Raw genomic sequence first — 18,049 nt, 5'->3', positions numbered from 1 at the left:
TTTTGGCATATGTCATTACACTCTCATCAAAAGCCCAGTTCTCGATGTCACCACTTTATTTGAAAGATATGTTGATTGGGCTATTTCGATAGACAGGATTAAATTAATTATTGCTGTCATCACTTCAATCTAAGGACACACTAAAAGAGATGACTCCCAGACAGAATTAACAGCTTTTAACTAATACTGTATGTACATTGTCATTTCTAAAATAAGTAACAGATGTTGGAGGGTGACATCTTAGTGAAGAGTATATTGTTCTGTATAGGTTAATGAAAATATAGAGACAAATGTGGCGGTGCCTGAATTTAAGTATTGTTGTCAGTCAATCTTCTATTGCATGCTGATGTTTCCATGACCGGGAGATAATTAACATAATGAACTGTCCACACTAAAAAATACATCGAGCTCATAACAAAGGGCGAACGGTGGCTGGAGACACAACTCCAATTACCTGACCCCTGTGTTTTCAAAAGCAGTGGGATGCCAACTATTCAGGATATTAAAGTATACGTGTCCAGGAGGAAAATAAACTCTCAAATAGGCTGTGTGTTTATTTTTCCTTCCTTGTGGTACATAAACACAGCATGTTGCAATTTAGAGTAAGTGAAAACTAGCAAGCGGGCAGAGAAGTCGGAATAGATAGCGAAAAGTGATGGATAAGAAAGATAAAAAAGAAAGACCGAATGGACAATTTCAGGCCATCAATATCCAGTCTTATATAATGATGTAAATCAACATCGGTGAGGAGCTCATCTGACAGAGCTATATCAGACAAAACAGGATGGGAACCATTGCTACAGACTGAGAAGATTCTCCAACCACTTGAGATCAGAGAAGCCTTTTCAAAACCTTTAAGACTATCGCTAAATTCCAAAATGAAGAGCTGTTCCTTCACCCTGATATTGCTATGATTAATGAGAGTATAGAAACATAACCAGAGACCTGCCCCAACGCCTTGTCGGGTGACCCGGAGTATGAACGGACAGCATTGCTGAGAGTCAAATGAACACATGAAGGAACAACCGTCCCACACGGTTATTCAGATAGATGCACTGTAACGTAGCATTTAGAGTGACATTACAGCGCCTTGTGCTTTGCCAGTCAATAACAAAATGATTGGTTGGCAGTGGCATGTCTAGTTAGCGGGATATTGTTGCACTTGACATTTATCATAGCTCCGGGGTCGTGAACTCGAAGCTAAACAGCAATTGAATCATTAAATGTGAGCGTATGCAGCTCGGACATCTCAGAGGCACTGACATAAGTGTTTTCATGCTGAAACGAGTGACTAACTTCCGCTAAGATAAACACGTCTTTGTTCAAACTGGGACATTGTGCGCTAAGAGGGACACATACTCCAGGGTTGGTGAAACAATAGCCGCTCTAACAAGGATATTATTTGCTGTATTTGATATTAATACCAATTACTAATGTAGATAGATGTCCTCCTGTTAATCCAGTCATGTGTTTTGTCTCGAGAGGAACAATCATTCCTACTCAGTTATTGTGACTGTAATGTATAACAGTATTATAAGTGTACCATACCAGCAAACAATTTGCATTGACATCAAATTGAGATCAAAGACTATATTTATTTTTAAAAAATGCTATGGCTTTTCAAGGAGGTCATTTAATTGATTTCCATTTTTTTAACAAACCTTCTGACTCAAATACCGCACTCTTCCAAAAGCAAAACCCCATCATGTTGTGTGACTCTACCATTAAAAACATTTCCACTGTGAATAGAAATGTAACAAGAAGAAGGCTTTGTTATCAGATACATTAATTCATAGTGCAGAATCTGTAGTTCAATAAAACAATCCAAATAGCTCAATTTCCACTCTCAAGCTGAAAGCAAATAGGATGCTCAATAAAAACATTGCACTGGCCCTCTCTGTTAAAAAAATCAATAGCTAGAGGACAAAGAACCTATAGCCATCACTTAATTCTCTTATCAGTGTGATTTAGGGGACAAGGATGATGTTAAATAACTGTAAATCCTTATCTTTGACTTTGTGGGTGGTTTATGGCAGTTTCAACAGCAGTTCAGAGACAGAATGTCCATACCTTCTGCCGGTTGCACGATTTATAGCTTTATTACTCTTTGTCTAAAAAAGGAGAGAAACATATAATTGAAAGGAAGAGATAGCAGCTAGCTGGTGGGCGAGCTGGAGAGGAAGGAAATAAGAATCATCATCGCCAAAGACATATCATAGCGACAGTTTTATGGCGAAGAAGCCGACCCTCTGTATTTTTGGGGCTTGTTTTTACGAAACAAGCGAGATCCAATTTTCTGATTCATCTGCAAACGGTCCTGGATTGAGTTTAGTGTTCTGACACCGGGCTTCAAACCGGCCCACATGAGCGTAGAGGTCATCGAGAGGGCTCGAGGAGGTGAAGTCATGGGTTTATGCACCCACTGTCACAGGCCCGCTCATATTTTTGCCCTCAGTGACAACAAGCCTATTGTTCTCCCTGATAAGGCTTCAGTGTGCACAGTAATGGGAATTAAGCAGGGCATAAGTCACGGAGAAATTGGGTGACAGCAGATCAATAGATAGTGGTGAAGCCTCGGGGACCATTAGGGAAGAGGACCCCTTTATTTGTCCACTGGTGGGGAGAGTTAGTGGATGTTCGGTTCTGAATGAACTGTCGAAGGTAAGAACACACTGAGCTCACAAGAGAAGGTGCTCGGTGACACAAGTTCATTATGACTCGTGTGTGTGTGGGACGCAATCATGGGGCCACACTTTTTTTAATTTATAAATATCCACAATCTACTGTTGTTACAGGCTTTACTACCCTTTATAGATTAGTCTGTCAGTTATATTTTTGATTGGGGTTAGTTTTGAAAGGTCAGTTCACACAAAACACAAAGAAAATAATTATCTATAGTATCGTATCGTATAAGATGACTCAAAACTATGTGCATGGCTAGATACGAATAGAAGTAAGTGAACAGACCCACATCGTCCATAAAAGTCTAGAACGTGTGACAAATTAATGAAGAAGGCCTCCATTGCCGCCTTTTCAAATGACTTGTTTTGTCCAACAACAGTCCAAAATCCAAAGTTCAAATATATTACATTTATAATGATATAAAACAGAAAAAAGAAGCATATTTTTGAGAAACCATAGCCAATATTTTGTGTTTTTGATTGAACAACTATCTACCAAAATCTACCAATTATTCAACTAAATATGTTGGTGCTACAACCATTTTAGCGTCCATTTGATACGTGAGCAATGCTGTTTGAAGTTTTCCTTTGTCTACAGGAAAAGGTACGTTTCTGAGAGCATGTGTAGCGCATGTTTTTGTTGACTGTGGGAAAAGTGCACAACACGATCAGAGACGCCCTGCAGCCCTTCGCGGGAGCTAAAAGATGTAAATGCATTAGCCTTAATATTAACAGTGTTCAAAATGATTAACCAGATTGTGACGACTCCGATCTAACAGATTCCCCCATTAAGTTCTTCAGGCATATTGTGGCCATCACTCCGAGACATTCCCACTTAAATGCACAGATAATTTGTTGTTGCATTGCATTATTCCCGCCCCATAACCAGACCCCAGCTGAGCGAGCAATGTGCCAATGACGACTAAAGATATTAATTAGTGTATCGCGATGGCGGCACATGCATTTTCACTATTAATAAATTCCAAGTCATCGAGTTGTGATTTAATTATGAATTATGTAAATGGTCGCCATGAATCATTTAGGTCTATGCATTTTATTAGTTAAATGGGAGAACATAATGTAGGCATATCACAATGATGAGGATGTACACACTTGAGTGATGTACAACAATATTTAGTGACTTAATCACAACTTCATGTAGGCCCCCTGCTAATGGCACAATGTTTACCCAGAGGTCTTTGTTTTAAAAGTTCTTTGGTGTGTACATTAAGTGCTGCACTATAAATAATTAACAACATAATTCACATCATAATATTTTATCCATTTAAGCACCATACAGTGCAATGTGCCATTGTTTCACTAGTAAGGAGGGGAGTTGTTTTTATTTTAATTGATGTGCTTTTGGATTTAATTCATTGTCAAAATAAATGTAAAAACTGAATATTTCTGGATGTTGGACAGAACAAGTATTTAAATACGTCGGACATTAGACTCGCCTGGTTTCAAACATCTGAACTCTCTAACAATTGTTTTCATCGTCAGTTAATTGATAATTTTGTTGATTAATTAATCCTTTGATCTATATATAAAATGGTAGAAAATAACGGAAAATGCCCATCATAATTTCTCCTAAAAGTTCTATGATGTCCGACCAAAAGTCCCAAACCCAAAGACATTCAGTTTACTATCATAAATATTTTGCCTTTATCGTTGAAAAATGTAAACAGTTGCTGAACTGGTTCATTTTCTGTTGATGGATTTATCCATCAATATCACATCTAATCACATTGGCTATACTCTGAAAGGCCGCCCACATCAATAATATGTTCAACAATTCAAATGAGTCTGGTGTATAGTTTATCGACGGCTGTTCCCTGGTTAGAGAAGCAATCGACCAATCAGAATGTTGTAGGTGGAATTAAGAATCAGTCATCTTCGTGTGCTAGAGCCAGAAATATAGTGGCATAAATAGCAACGAGCATGGATGTGATTCATGCAGCCCCACAGGTTGTCAATTTACAGACATAATCTAAATTAAAACCACAGAACCTTAAATATGCATTGTTTCTAAACTGTCAGCAAAAGAAAATAATCCCTTTCCCAAACAGAAATGTGCTCAAATGAAGAGATGTTGGGCTGAATGGATTAAATGTACTAAACAGCAATTCATTCTAATTGTCAGGCTTATTTTTTTTTCGAACAAATAGTTGATTTAAAATGTTAATCAACAGATTCATCAATAATGGAGAGGTAGTTGCAGCCCTAGAACAATATTACAGACAATAAATAATACCTCAATCACATGCTGGACAGGCACCATCGCTGTAACAGCATAAAGGGCAGAGGAATGATGGGATAGCTAAACACATGGGTGTCACTGCATATGGAAACTTGTTTCTGTTATTTCATAGTAAAATCTATATCACAGTAAAGATATCCACATCTTTTTCGACCACTTTTCTTCTTGTCAAGTTGATGTAGTGCCAGGAACAAGGAGTATATTTGGTTTCTAGAAGGCTGTCAAATCGAACTGTCAGGCTGCACTTTTTGATGGAGTCGTATCGCTCGCTCATCTGTCAGTCAAAAAGAAAGACTGCTGCCAAAGTCAAATTCGAGAGTTGAGAGGACTCGCGTGGCATTTCATTGTCTGGGAGAGTAGAGAAGTCTGACGAGCACACAGTTCAGCTCTGGTTTTAAAATGGTGGGGCATGTTTGCTAAATAACAAAGTGTGGTAGTGAGACATGGTTGATGGTTGATAGAGTAGGTCGCTTAAAGCTTAACAAGTGTCATGGAGAGAAAGATAATAGACTCATAAAGTTCTCTGTAGTCTCTGATAAAAACAGAATATTGCCTTATGCCACATACAAAGACGGCCTACACATTTCAGAGGCCATTAATCATCCCGCCATGTGACATCATAAAACACTTCTTCTCATAGACAGTGGACTCGAGTCAGGCCGGCCGGCCCATAAAATTCAATCATCACAACAGTGTCGGACATTGTTCTGGCAAAGCAGAAAATGTCCCAAACCAGGGGAGAGTGTCTCTCTGCTGGATTGTTATGGTGTTTACTCACACAAGCGGCTTACCCCGAGGCGAGCTCCACACCTCAGCGGCCCAGCTGGAAGCGTCCCAGCCCCCCTGGAGGAATACTCTACCCGCCCCTGCTGTCCAGACTCTGTCAGGAAGCAGCAGGGCGTGTGAGAAGAGAGTGCGTCAGATTGCAGGCGATCCATCAGGTAGAGCAGCTACGAGGAGTCGCACAGCACTTCATCCAGATCTTGGAATGAATACTAATCTCTGCACTCTGTCATTACCAAACACCTGAACCTGTGCTATCACTGGATGTGTTGCCATCATTAATATTTCTAAACAATGACAGAGAAGCTGTATCAAATACAAATACATTATACTGTGGCCCCGTGTGCAACACTCAAGAACAATTTGATTTGATAAGTGACGCATCATTTGTAGCAATTATGAGAGTATACGTGAAAGCTGCAAATATTAACAATAGCAGATTACCAAATAAAAGCTTGATTGTAAAATTGTTTACATGGGTCCTTACTTTTCACCAATAAAGTCTGTTACTGTAGTCAGCATAATAATAAGCTCTGTGCTCATGTGTCTCACGCAGATGTCATCAACAACAGCCCCTCATCGTGGCAGCAGTCGCAGACACAGAGGAGGTAGCATGACAGTGTTCATGCAAAGCACATTTGTCTAAAGACACAACTTCCTATGGGCAATTACACATGCACGCAGGCACGCACACACACACACACACACACACACACACACACACACGCACACACACACGCACGTGCCCAGACTTGATGTCATGCATATTTTTCTCTTTGCCACACTGATACTGCGGCCTATATGTCTTTGATGCCTAATGTATCGCGCCAGAACTCTCTTTTCATTAACGGTCAACCAGATTATCCACACGTGAATATGTTGATGCATTTATCGGTCAAACACCAAACTACTTTTTTCGTCGGCGTTATTTACTGGAGAGAGAATGTGCACCATCAGTATGAGTGAGCTTCACTTCCTTGACAACACTACCCCTCTCTGTATGAAGACATGTATTACATGTCCTGACCTATTGATTAAGTTATAGCAGCTTTGTCATAGTATTCAAGTTCAAGCCAATACTGGATTTGTACTAAGAAAAATTACATTTAGTCAAGTCAATCTAGATTTTGGCAGACATCAATACATATTATACACTGAACGGGACCGTTCTGCATGAATGGCACTTTTACTTTTGGTACTTGACGCGTTTGCACTTTCAATCAGCTGTATTTTGGCTACAGGGATTTGACTCGTAATAGATTAAATTCACACAGTGGTATTGATGTGCAGGACAAATACTTCGTCAGCCACTTTTCCAGTTGTACGCAACATTGCACCGGCACTGGAATTTGCACTGTGGCCTGAACGCAGCAGTTTGACTGTCTACTGTCCAACCCTATCAAATGAGCGGCAGCAGGTCATGTGACCGTTATCGCCGCATGACTGACCGAATCAGTTATGCAGGAATTCATTTTGAAGCAAACTCAGACCCAAACGACAGTTCGGTCAATTCGGTGAGTGTTTTTTTTCTTCTTCATAAAAACAGTGTGCAGCTGCATGTTGGGTTTCATCATGAAATCCGACTTGCAGCTGCACACTTCAGCTGGGACATCACGTCCCAACTGAAGTTGGGAGTCTCCAAACTTGAACACAACATCAGGCTTACCAGTCACGTGATGGTTGGTCGCTACGCTCGCGCAATTTGCCGGTTATTATAATCGCTTTGACCACGCCGGTCAAAGTGAGTTCGCCTCTATTCGTGGTATTACGGTACAGCGCCGAACCGACACGGAAGAGCTTGAGCCGACTCGCGTGGCTCGCGTCGTTGTATCGCAGTTTATCGTTTTAAGACATGTCTTTTCGTCATATTTCTAAAGAGGCGCTGGCGGGGTCCATCACTCTTGGAGTCGTTTTGGTCGCCGGTTATTTCTTTGGTAAGAGAAAAAGGTGTTTAAAAAAAAAAAAGCGTCGTAACGTCGCTACTACACCGAGGTAAGGTGGCAAGGGTTTAGTGTGATTCACACCACTAGAGGGCGCTGTTGAAGAACATCTCTAGTTTATCGTGTTGTATGTGTGTTCAGTAGATAAAAGTCAAATAGGGTTTCAAACTGCCTGAAAGCTGATCCAGCCCCGTGTTGACTTGAAAGGTTACAGCAGGTTGAGTTTATGTGACCTGAACTGAGGGCAATCAAGTGGAATACCCTTTTCACATATCTGACAGAGAAAATTGACATTGGGCAATAAATATTCTCCCTTAAGATTGGTCTGTGTGAACGATATACTAGGAATTGTGTTAATTATTAAGAGGATATAATGCAATTGGACTTTGAATGAGTGACCTAAATATTTGTCTTACACAATGCTACCTTAAAACACATTTTTAGCTAGTGTATTTCATAGGTAGGAAGGAAGATATTAGCAAATGTATAAATATGAATGTAGTTATTAGTAGTTGAAGTAAAAAGTATGCAAGATCATGACAATCCTATTCACCTCACACAATACTGTATGTATTGTATGGTGTAATATATTGTACATAAAATCAGTACAAAGTCGACTTCTACTCATTAACTTTGACTTCCAGACTGTAATAACCCTCATAACGGCAACGCCTTCAGAAAACAAAGAAAACGCACAAACACCAGAACGTGTTAGTCTAGACTGATTCATAGCATTTCCTTGAAGATATATTGTCTTACAATTTCCAGTCTCCATTTCTTCATCTGGACCTGTTGCTGCCAATACAATAATTGCATTTCCCCACTGAGATCAATTTAGGTTTAATCTAAACTAAATCAAATAACTGCTGTACATTAACAAGACCAGACTTCAGTTTCCTGAAAGCTGTATGAACTGGATGGTCGAATGGCATCATCGTGCTTTTAAGATCCTCATAATTGTTTCATGGTTTGTCCTCAGGGAAAAAGAAATCTTCCAGAATGAGCATCTCCAAAAGTCACTGTGGGGGAAAAGATGACCCTCTGATGCAGTACGTTCTCAATAACTCCTTGAGGGAGCATCCGGCCCTGAAAAAACTCAGATTGGTAAGCATGTCTTGGTGTCCGGAATACATATGTGCTCTGGCACAATTAAGCACTCAATGGCAGGAGATGTAATCATGTTTCACATAGTAAATTGGGAAACTAATGCAACTGGTTTCCGCTCATTGCTTTCAGAGGACAATGGACCACTCGTGGAACATCATGATGGTCGCCTGTGAGCAGTCGCAGTTAATGGCCAATCTGGCAAAACTTATCAAAACCAAGAAAGCCATTGAGATTGGTAAGAGCCAATCTCCGAAACCTGTACGCCTCAAATCATTGAGTTTGAACAATCTTTGACCCCAGGTTCAGGCACTATGATTACCTATACATGCACACAAGAAGCCACGTTACTAGGAGAAATGAGGTTGTGCAGCAGGTCAGTAATTACAGTGGACTTCTCCTCTCCCCCTTTGAGGTATGCTCCTTGTTTAAGGGTCTTAGTGATACCCACTGCGTTCTGATTGCCTTCTTGGCTGACAGGGAGAGGACAGGCTTTGTCGTGAGAGACACATTTTTCCTTACAGCGCAAAGTTGATAAATTACTTGGTCAAATGTTCAGCAGGAGCAACTGAACTATTCATATTTATAGAGGTTGGAGTCCGACTTTGAAGCCTAGTGTACTTGGTCTTGGTTTTTTTGCAACATGGAAGTATGGATAGACATATTGAATTACTCTAATATGCATTTCTTTTGAACAGAGACATTTATTGCAATTAGGTTATGATGCACTTGTACACTAAATATGTTTATGCATCTATAGTGTACGGGTGCAAATAGATGTTTTTGTCAGTTTTATGAGAAGCTGAGAAACTGTCATTTCATTTTTAATCTATTTGTTTGCCTTTGAAATTAAATACAAAACACTTGAAACTTGACTCAAATTATACTGAAGACGAGGACGCGTCACTGTGTAAAGACATGTCCTTTGATCGCGTTGCAGTGCTCTCAGTCATAAATGTCCTACCTGAAATCTTTGTCAGGCGCATGGACACATCTGAAAAGCTGATTACAAACCTGAATGCACTTATTTGTGGCCAAGAAACCAGATTTTCCCCACAAGGAATCTAACTGGGCAAATCAGGTTTCTCTGTTCCCCTATCACGACCACGGAAATCAGGTTTCGTGGATAATATTTAAGAAGTCCGGTTACTTCGGAAAGCTGACCATAACCCGCTTACTTAAGTGCATGTGAAAACACTGCCTGTGCAAAATCACAATGTTATTTGTCTTTACTCAAAAAAATGTCCAGTGTGTTTGCCCTTTCTATAGAAGTGCGGCAGGAAAGAGTCCTAAAACCTAGAAATGGATTTTTCTAAGATATATGGTTAACACCATCTTGAGAGCTTTTAACGGTTTGTCCTACGATGTAAAATACGTCTGTTGATACTCCTCTACTATTTGAGCTTTTAAGCGTCTTTGAAAAGACGATGCATTCACATTTCAAAAATCATAAAAGTGTAAGAAGTAGTGCGATCTTGAGGTTGCCACACAGATTATTTTTTTTTGCAATAATCCCAAATCTGAGGGAACAATCTCATTGGCTTTTATTCGAGGGAACCATTGCAATGTTAATTTGGCGGATTGGCCGACAAGAATAGGTCATCCCTGCAGCACTGTATTGTCATCCATCATGCTCTCTCATTGCAGGAGTATACACAGGTTACAACACACTGAGCATTGCACTGGCTTTGCCTGACGATGGAGTTCTGATTGCATGTGATGTCAGTGAAGACTACACTGACATCGGCAAACCCTTCTGGAAAGAGGTACCATCCTCATCTATGTTGAAGCATTTGTCAAAACAATGTATTATATTGGAGTTCAGACAGCGAATGATGTGCAATACTGCTGCATTGTCACCATATTGCTGATCAGTGCAGAGGATTTTCATACACCACTGAATAGACGTACTGTAGCTCTGTTTGATCTGCATGAGGTGAAGACAACAGTGTGTCAGTCTTTTGTGAAGTCTGCCAAGTGTTTTTATAATTATAAAACTAATCATTTAAGACATGATACGCTGCAATACATGATTTCTCATCTGTCACCAGACAACTTATCTGCTCCACTTTTACTTTTGAAAATATTCTTGGTTTCTTTTTTGTTTACAGGCTGGAGTGGAGCAAAAAATTGATTTACGCATACAGCCAGCACTGAAAACTCTAGGTACAGTATATTCATCTCTTTTCCTAACTTGTTGTTCTAAAGTTGAATTTTCTGATGCAAAGGTTACAAATGTCATTCAAACTGTCTGAAAGCCCAAGAGGGGAGGGGGGGGGGGTTGCCTGAAATAACACTAGGGTGAATATAATTAACTATTTTCCAAAAGTAAAAATCTTCCACAATTTATTATTCCACTAAGGCAAAACTATCATAACTGTCAAAAATATTGCCGTTTTGTGATTACTTTTAAAAGGATTAGCCTCTTTCAGGCATCAAAAATAAAGACAGGGAGAGTTTCAAAGATAAATACAGGCAGATAGGACAATCTGCTTGTATTTATCATTGAAACTCTGTCTTTGCCGCCTGAAAGAGGGTAATCCTTTTGAAAGTAATCACAGAAAGAGGGTTACTGGAAAGCCCCGTGGAAACGCTCATGCAAGCTCTTTAACGGAGGTGAGACGTTTATACAAGTGTGGTTCTCACCACCCGTCACAGTGGGTGTTTTTATGAATGAGTCCTAATGTTAGAAAGAGAAAAAAAACCTCCTTCAAGTAGCCACACAAAAGTTGAGACGTGCTTTATCTAAAGGGTTTTCAAAAAGTTGCATTGTTGTATGATGATTAAAAATATCTGTACACTTTAAGTGACAAAACACATATTGTATAGTGTTGCAGGGCTGTTGCTAAATGAGTTCCCTCACAGTGAATGATATGATTGGCTGATTTGGACATCAATTGTCCTAATTAGCCGCCATGTGTCAGAACAATCAGGTCCAATTGAATGACTTCATACGTTTTGGTAACTTACCTGGCTTCCAGTTGACCTAGATGCATTATTTTATCAAATCATATCACCAAATATTCTCTTTAGTGTTTTGATTGGTGAATGTCTGATGAAGCTATTTTAAAGCTGGGTTTGTTTTTGTTACACTTTTTCAGATTTACAAAATGAGCCAAAAGTAGAATGATCTTAATTTTTTTTTCTTTAATGGTTAAACTTTTTTTTTTTTAAATGTAAATTACCTTATTTCACTTTATTCGATATATAGAATCTGAGACGGTCTTTTCGAACATATTTCTTATCCAGCAGTGGGAATACTGTTGACCAGAAGGAGACTGATGTTGGGTGACAGATGCGGTGCGTTATATGTATTATATGTATAATTTGACACTCTGTTCCTTTGAATTCTTTCAGATGATCTCTTGTCAGATGGCCAGGCCGAAACATTTGACTTTGTCTTCATTGATGCAGACAAAGTTAACTATGACAACTACTACGAAAAGTCTCTGCAGTTGTTGAGGAAAGGGGGAATCATTGCTGTCGACAACGTAAGGGCCACCTCATGGATACATAAATAAGTAGGATATTTAAACGAGCTAATCATCCCAAATTCTTTCTTTTTGTTCTGGTCCTCCAGGTGCTGTGGGGAGGAAAGGTGTTGAATCCAACCCCCGGTGATGAAGACACTGTGGCCATCGACAAGCTGAACAAGAAGTTGCACCGAGATGCTCGAATCAACCTGAGCATGCTCACAGTGGGGGATGGGCTCACACTCGCTATCAAATTATAGAACAGATGTCTGATGAGTCGATGATTCAGAGGCTTTGGAAGGTAACTCTGGGTCCTTTAAGTTAGGCAAACTTTTAAATGCGAAATGGGATGGTAGCTGAAACATGTATTACCATCTGGGCTCATGTCACTACAGGTCGGGGGATCTCTTGGCAGACATGGAATCAAGTATTCATAAATGTTTTAATTAGTGTATAGTGTACTGTGCGAGGCGAGCGTTTTGCATTTGGCGGCTCGCGTTACCGCGGCCTCGGAAGAGGAGGGAGTCTGTAATATCTTCATTAGTTTTACAGTTACAAGGCAATGTGCAAAGTTTGAATGAAATTGTGATACATTTGATTAAAAAGAAAATGTCCATTCCATTTGTCTTTGTCGTGCAGAATTATTTAACCAAATTGATTTCATTTCATTCTGTTGTATAACTATCGTGTTGTAGAATTACAGTAGAGGATAACGATTGATTTCAGGACTTTATTGCCAAGTTTAGACGCATTCCAACACACAAATCACTTCCCCGATTAGTATCACAGTCCTCAGAAAAGTGGATGATTCACTCTGATATTCTTTTGCTCGAGTCACACTGAGGAAAATAAAAATCCATTTAGCATTGTCTTGCAGCTTAGAAGGTATTCAAGGTAGCAGAGGTCTCAAACTCGTCACACAGCACAATTAAGCCTCTAGAAAGATAAGTGAAGACGAGCCACTAAATTGGCCTCGATCTTGATAAGCATAAATAGTTTAGAGTAAACCTTCCAACGGGTAGAATATCACTACTAATATACAAATACAATGTGCAAATAAAACAAAGGAGAAAGCTTAAATAAAGATATAATCTACTGTGCAAATTAACAGCTCAGATATACATTCTATATTATCACACTTCAGAAAAATAACATGGTTTTGTTTTTTTCGAAACCACTCCTAGACACGTTGCACCCGGAGGAGGATTGATCCTGTCACTATTGAGAATAAACTGGCAGAAGTAGTAACGGATAAATACATGTGATTGAAACATGATTAGTTATCGTCACAACCATAAAAACGGGGCAGGTGGAATGGTTTCCATTTTAACAGTGCTCGAGAACTGGGCTTCTTTTTAGTTTTGGCTTCACCTCTTTAAAATATCTGTTGCTGACCAGACGGTAACACAGATTCAGCTGATATTTCTCTTCTTCCTTTGAAAAGGCCGAGGAGATCCTCATGCATCCAACTCCAGACCCAGACCAAGTTTGTGACCACCAGCATTGATGTTCTTCCCATCCACCAGTGCAGAGAGGACTAGTTTCATACCTGAAATATAAAAATTAAATGCATACGGTTATTTTTTTTTCGTTCCTGGAAAAAAAAAAATATATATATATTGTTTTGAAATTGTATATTAGAGAGATGGTTCTTACCAGGTCGGAGAGTCTGGGTGTAACCAATTCCCACCAGGCTGGCATTATTCACCTTAGCCTGAAAAAAGCATTAAATCATTAAACTAGGATTCAGTGTACATACAGTACCCACACCCCTCCAAATACATTACATTGTATTTATTTCTAAATGTCTGGGGATAGCTACCAGGGAAAAGAAAAGCACTATACTCTTTCTGTTTTGGTTGAGCAATGATTGACGCACTTCCCTCTGCCCGTAAATTAAGCCATTAATTTCCGGGGATATTATACATGAATCATTAAAGCGAGGCTTATTGGAACCGATCTAAACTCTGATGGTGTCTCTGTTCTAAAGCCATTGCATTGTGCACTCAACAGATACATCATAATGATAAGTTAAAGAACAATATTTGCCACTTTAACTATCATTTTGATATACTGGATGTACTTAAAATCTAACGAAGCATATTAATGATAAAAACATGGAATTGTCCAAACATGTCCGATCAAAATTCTTTTGTATATCCTCGCAAACACCAATCTCTTGCTCCTTGGCCTAAGGCTTAATTTCCAACAAAAAACATAACTTCCTTGAGGGGGTTATAAACATTTTTGTATTTATTTTTAAAAAGACACTTACTGATATGGAGGCAGTGGAGTCTAACTGGTATTTTGCAGCTATTCCAAAGCGAGTGCCATTGCTGCCTGCAGTCCAGGCCAGATTCACAGCAGTCTCCAGTTGGTCGTTAACCTTCTGGTAAATAGATCCACCGAACTCGGAACCATCATTTCTGAGAGAAAAAAATGTAACATCACATGTCAGTATGCTTCAAACATTTACATCTGTCAAAAATAGCCCACGAACAAGCTAATTGTGTTACTCTATGGTCAAGTTACTCGTCTCGCTCGATTCAAATAGTCGATGCTAAAACGTACACGTTGGTGTGGAGCTGGAAGTCTCCGGTCTTGTAACCAACTGAAAAGTTACTCTGAGTCATCTTTGATTTGGCCGAGTCAAAGCTCATCTGGTAGCCGGCCAGCCAGCCCTCGTAGCCGGCTACTGCTGCTCCGTGGATCGTAGGACCAGCGAAATCTAAATCGACATCGACACCGACGTTAACGTATTCCCGCTTGTAAGCAGTCTTGACCTTGCCGCTCTTCTTGCTGTGGAATTAAAAAACAAGAATGAAATGTGAGGAAGTGGAGTCGGAAGGATGTACTTAATACAATGTTAGCATCTTGTGATTTTACGATAAACATATAAAGTGTTGCTTACCCAGTATTGGGTGAAAATGTAGTGTCAAACGTAAGTTTCAGCCCTTTGGTGATCTAAAGAAGAACACCCCATCAGTCACACTTCATTTAGAGCCGTTGGATTAAGTGGGATGATGAGCATCATAGCAGTTATTATTTTACCTGATCCTCAACGCAAATTTCTGTTCCAAGTGTGTTTTCCGTGGTCCACTTCTCTGTGAACGTCAGCCCATACTCAGCCCACTTGTACTTGGTCTCCAGGGTCCCGGTGACCTTGCTGGTGTCCACGTTGGATGAGCCGGACGTTTTAAACTCCTAAAAAGGTTAAAAAAAACAACAGGAATACAGTTTGATCCAACTGAAGAAAGTACAGCAAGTTGGAGTAGTTCCTCCACAACAGTTGAGAGACTTAACAAATGGTGGAGTTGAACCGAGGGACCAATTTCTGATACATTAATGAGTAAATAATACTATTTAAGGAGAGTTGTTTATTTCTGAAGGTCACAGCTATAGATCACAGCTGATCCAGTTAAAACAGAAATAGCTTAACTCAATTGAGCCAATCAAATCGATAGTTGAGCATCTCTAGCTACAGACTGGTCTAACCAAAGAAGCTCGATTTTCAGGCGTGAGTCAGCTTTCCCCACTATGAACATTAATTAAAACCATGTAACGTTCCAGGTTCACCAAAGACCTACACATGTGCATGAGAATGGCACCAACTCCATTCAAGCCTAAATAAAGAGAAAAGGGGCAACTCAAAGCTCTGTAAGGCACCTTTATTTATTTTATTAGGACAATTCTATCTTCTCTTTTAATTTAATTATAGGTCTTAGTTTCATTGTGCGAGAACTAAGACAACCATTTATTTTCCATATTAGTTTAATGTGCATGTCCTTCAGAAATTGAGAATACATATTTTTTAAATAATATTAAAATGTACATTGTTTTTTTCTTTTTTTAAGATGTAGATGTGCTATGAACAGTGTTTATGATAAGCAAACTATGTTTCTAAATGACCTTAAACTTATTTCACTTTCTTTATACTTATCAGCCGACATATATGTTGATAACATTATATCTGTTATAACCTAAAATCAGCTGATAATACCTGCAATGCACTGCTGTGTATTTAAAGTAGCAGCTATACTCACCACTCCACTTGAAGACTTTGTCTTCACATCAAGCTTAACCAGCCCAAAACCTGCAAGGAATATGAAAGTGAGGAACTAATGGACTTGGAAATACATTTCAAACAGCCGACCTATCCTCTGACAGTCAATAAATACACACTGATAAAACTGGCTTTTATCTTGCTTCCATTTACCATATCCCTTATTGAATATGTCCTTTGCTGATTTTCCAAGGTCTGCATATGTTGGAGGAACTGCCATTTTTCCTGTCACAAAAAGGAAATTTCAAAGAGTGTGAATGGTGAAAAACTGAAACATGTGTACAGAAAAGTCAGAAAATAAATCAGTAAAAAGGACAGAAATTATAAAAAATTTTAAACTTTGTCACCACCGTGGGAGAATTTATACAATTTATTTCCCAATTTTCTTTAGACTCAGTTCAGCTAAAGAATGTACTGCATTTGTGTCTACATAAAAATAAAAAATAAAGGTAAAAAAAATAAACGAGACTATAATAAAATACAAATATATATATATATATATATATATATATATATATATATATATATATATATATATATATATAATAACTAAACTTAACATTACTTTTAACATGTTGGTTAGAGCTTACGACAATACAAATTTTGTTTAAACTCCAACATCACATATTTTATTAAAGTTATATAAACTATTTGTTTTGTGAAACACCTGCACCACTTGACTCATACGGTCTACATACTGTCTCCTCTTGCTCAAGGTTAGACAATGAGGACTGTCTGCTTACAGTAACCAGAACACGAGAACATACCTCATTTAAAGTGAGGACAGCACACATGGCAACACATTATGTAATATGCCGTTCTCTTTGGCATTACGATTATAATTCGGCAATATAATTATTAATGCAGCGGTGTGTAGAATATAACATGATTTGAAGGAAAGTGCTATGAATTAGACGCATACCATGTTATGGAGTGCATGTTGATATTTTTTATTATCTAAATGTCAAATTATACGACGTATTACATCGTCACTGGTGCCTGCTAAAGTATGTTGAACACACGAGGGAGGGAGGGGGCGATTTCTTGCTAGCAAATGGGACGTTTGATAACATCCTCGATATTCAAACAAAATACAAATTGACGAGGCGAAGTAAAATATGTCCTATTACTTACCGAGTATCACTGTTGTCGATTATATGGCTGTCAACTTGAGAGAGGGGAAACGCGGCTGAAACAGGTACAGGAACCGGTGTAGGACGATATGGAGGAGACACCGCAACAAACACCCTCCTGACCTCCGCGGCGCAGGACCCAAAATTGAGTCGTTTATTTTCGAGCCTGTCTGAAATAGGAACGTGATGATTATTTTGTTATTTACGGTCAGTTCATTCGGTATTTGTCCTGTGTTTGGACAACAGCGGACGTAATTCTTGTCATTTGCAAAAGTCGGCATTTTTCCTGCCAAATGTGTGCTGCCAGCACAACGGCAAGTGGAAGACACCTATATAACCATGGCAACAATTTGTACTGAGCTTTTATATTACCCTATATTACCCTATTACTTTAAGAATGCCAGGGAAATAAATTAAAATAAAATAAAATAAAAAATATACAACATTGAACATATAATTAAAATCTAACACATACAGCTATATACTACAGTACTTTATAGCTTTCTTATTTTTTTCATATCATTGATGTCGTAATGTATTTAATCATTAAGTTTATTTTACAGGGACTACACATAATAAACATACATTCCCATACTGCAATCTACAAAGATA

General features: G+C 38.9%; 2 protein-coding genes across 4 annotated transcripts; one reads left to right on the top strand and one right to left on the bottom strand.

Moving 5' to 3' along the window:
* The first annotated feature begins 7,125 nt into the window (after positions 1 to 7,125).
* On the top strand, positions 7,126 to 12,864 carry LOC117748800 (catechol O-methyltransferase domain-containing protein 1-like). 2 transcript variants are annotated; one of them, XM_034558885.1, is made up of 7 exons: positions 7,126 to 7,238; positions 8,644 to 8,768; positions 8,901 to 9,006; positions 10,416 to 10,534; positions 10,880 to 10,934; positions 12,126 to 12,259; positions 12,349 to 12,864. In XM_034558885.1, the coding sequence occupies exons 2-7, from the start codon at positions 8,664 to 8,666 to the stop codon at positions 12,499 to 12,501; spliced, it is 672 nt and encodes a 223-aa protein (XP_034414776.1). In that variant the 5' UTR covers positions 7,126 to 7,238; positions 8,644 to 8,663; the 3' UTR covers positions 12,502 to 12,864. The 2 variants fall into 2 exon arrangements, with proteins under 2 accessions (XP_034414776.1, XP_034414774.1); XM_034558883.1 differs by lacking the exon at positions 7,126 to 7,238 and adding an exon at positions 7,397 to 7,658.
* Positions 12,865 to 12,951: 87 nt separating this feature from the next.
* On the bottom strand, positions 12,952 to 17,559 carry LOC117748799 (voltage-dependent anion-selective channel protein 2-like). 2 transcript variants are annotated; one of them, XM_034558881.1, is made up of 9 exons: positions 17,439 to 17,559; positions 16,458 to 16,529; positions 16,285 to 16,334; positions 15,293 to 15,445; positions 15,153 to 15,205; positions 14,813 to 15,040; positions 14,517 to 14,667; positions 13,898 to 13,955; positions 12,952 to 13,790 (listed from the first exon to the last, which is right to left on the bottom strand). In XM_034558881.1, the coding sequence occupies exons 2-9, from the start codon at positions 16,522 to 16,524 to the stop codon at positions 13,699 to 13,701; spliced, it is 852 nt and encodes a 283-aa protein (XP_034414772.1). In that variant the 5' UTR covers positions 16,525 to 16,529; positions 17,439 to 17,559; the 3' UTR covers positions 12,952 to 13,698. The 2 variants fall into 2 exon arrangements, with proteins under 2 accessions (XP_034414772.1, XP_034414773.1); XM_034558882.1 differs by lacking the exon at positions 17,439 to 17,559 and having other exon boundaries at positions 16,424 to 16,505.
* Positions 17,560 to 18,049: the final 490 nt, after the last annotated feature.

Source organism: Cyclopterus lumpus, chromosome 19 (assembly GCF_009769545.1).
Source record: "Cyclopterus lumpus isolate fCycLum1 chromosome 19, fCycLum1.pri, whole genome shotgun sequence".
In the NCBI taxonomy this organism is placed as follows: Eukaryota; Metazoa; Chordata; class Actinopteri; order Perciformes; family Cyclopteridae; genus Cyclopterus; species Cyclopterus lumpus.
Note: the sequence above shows the minus strand (reverse complement) of the source record. Positions and strands in the feature narration are given on the sequence as shown.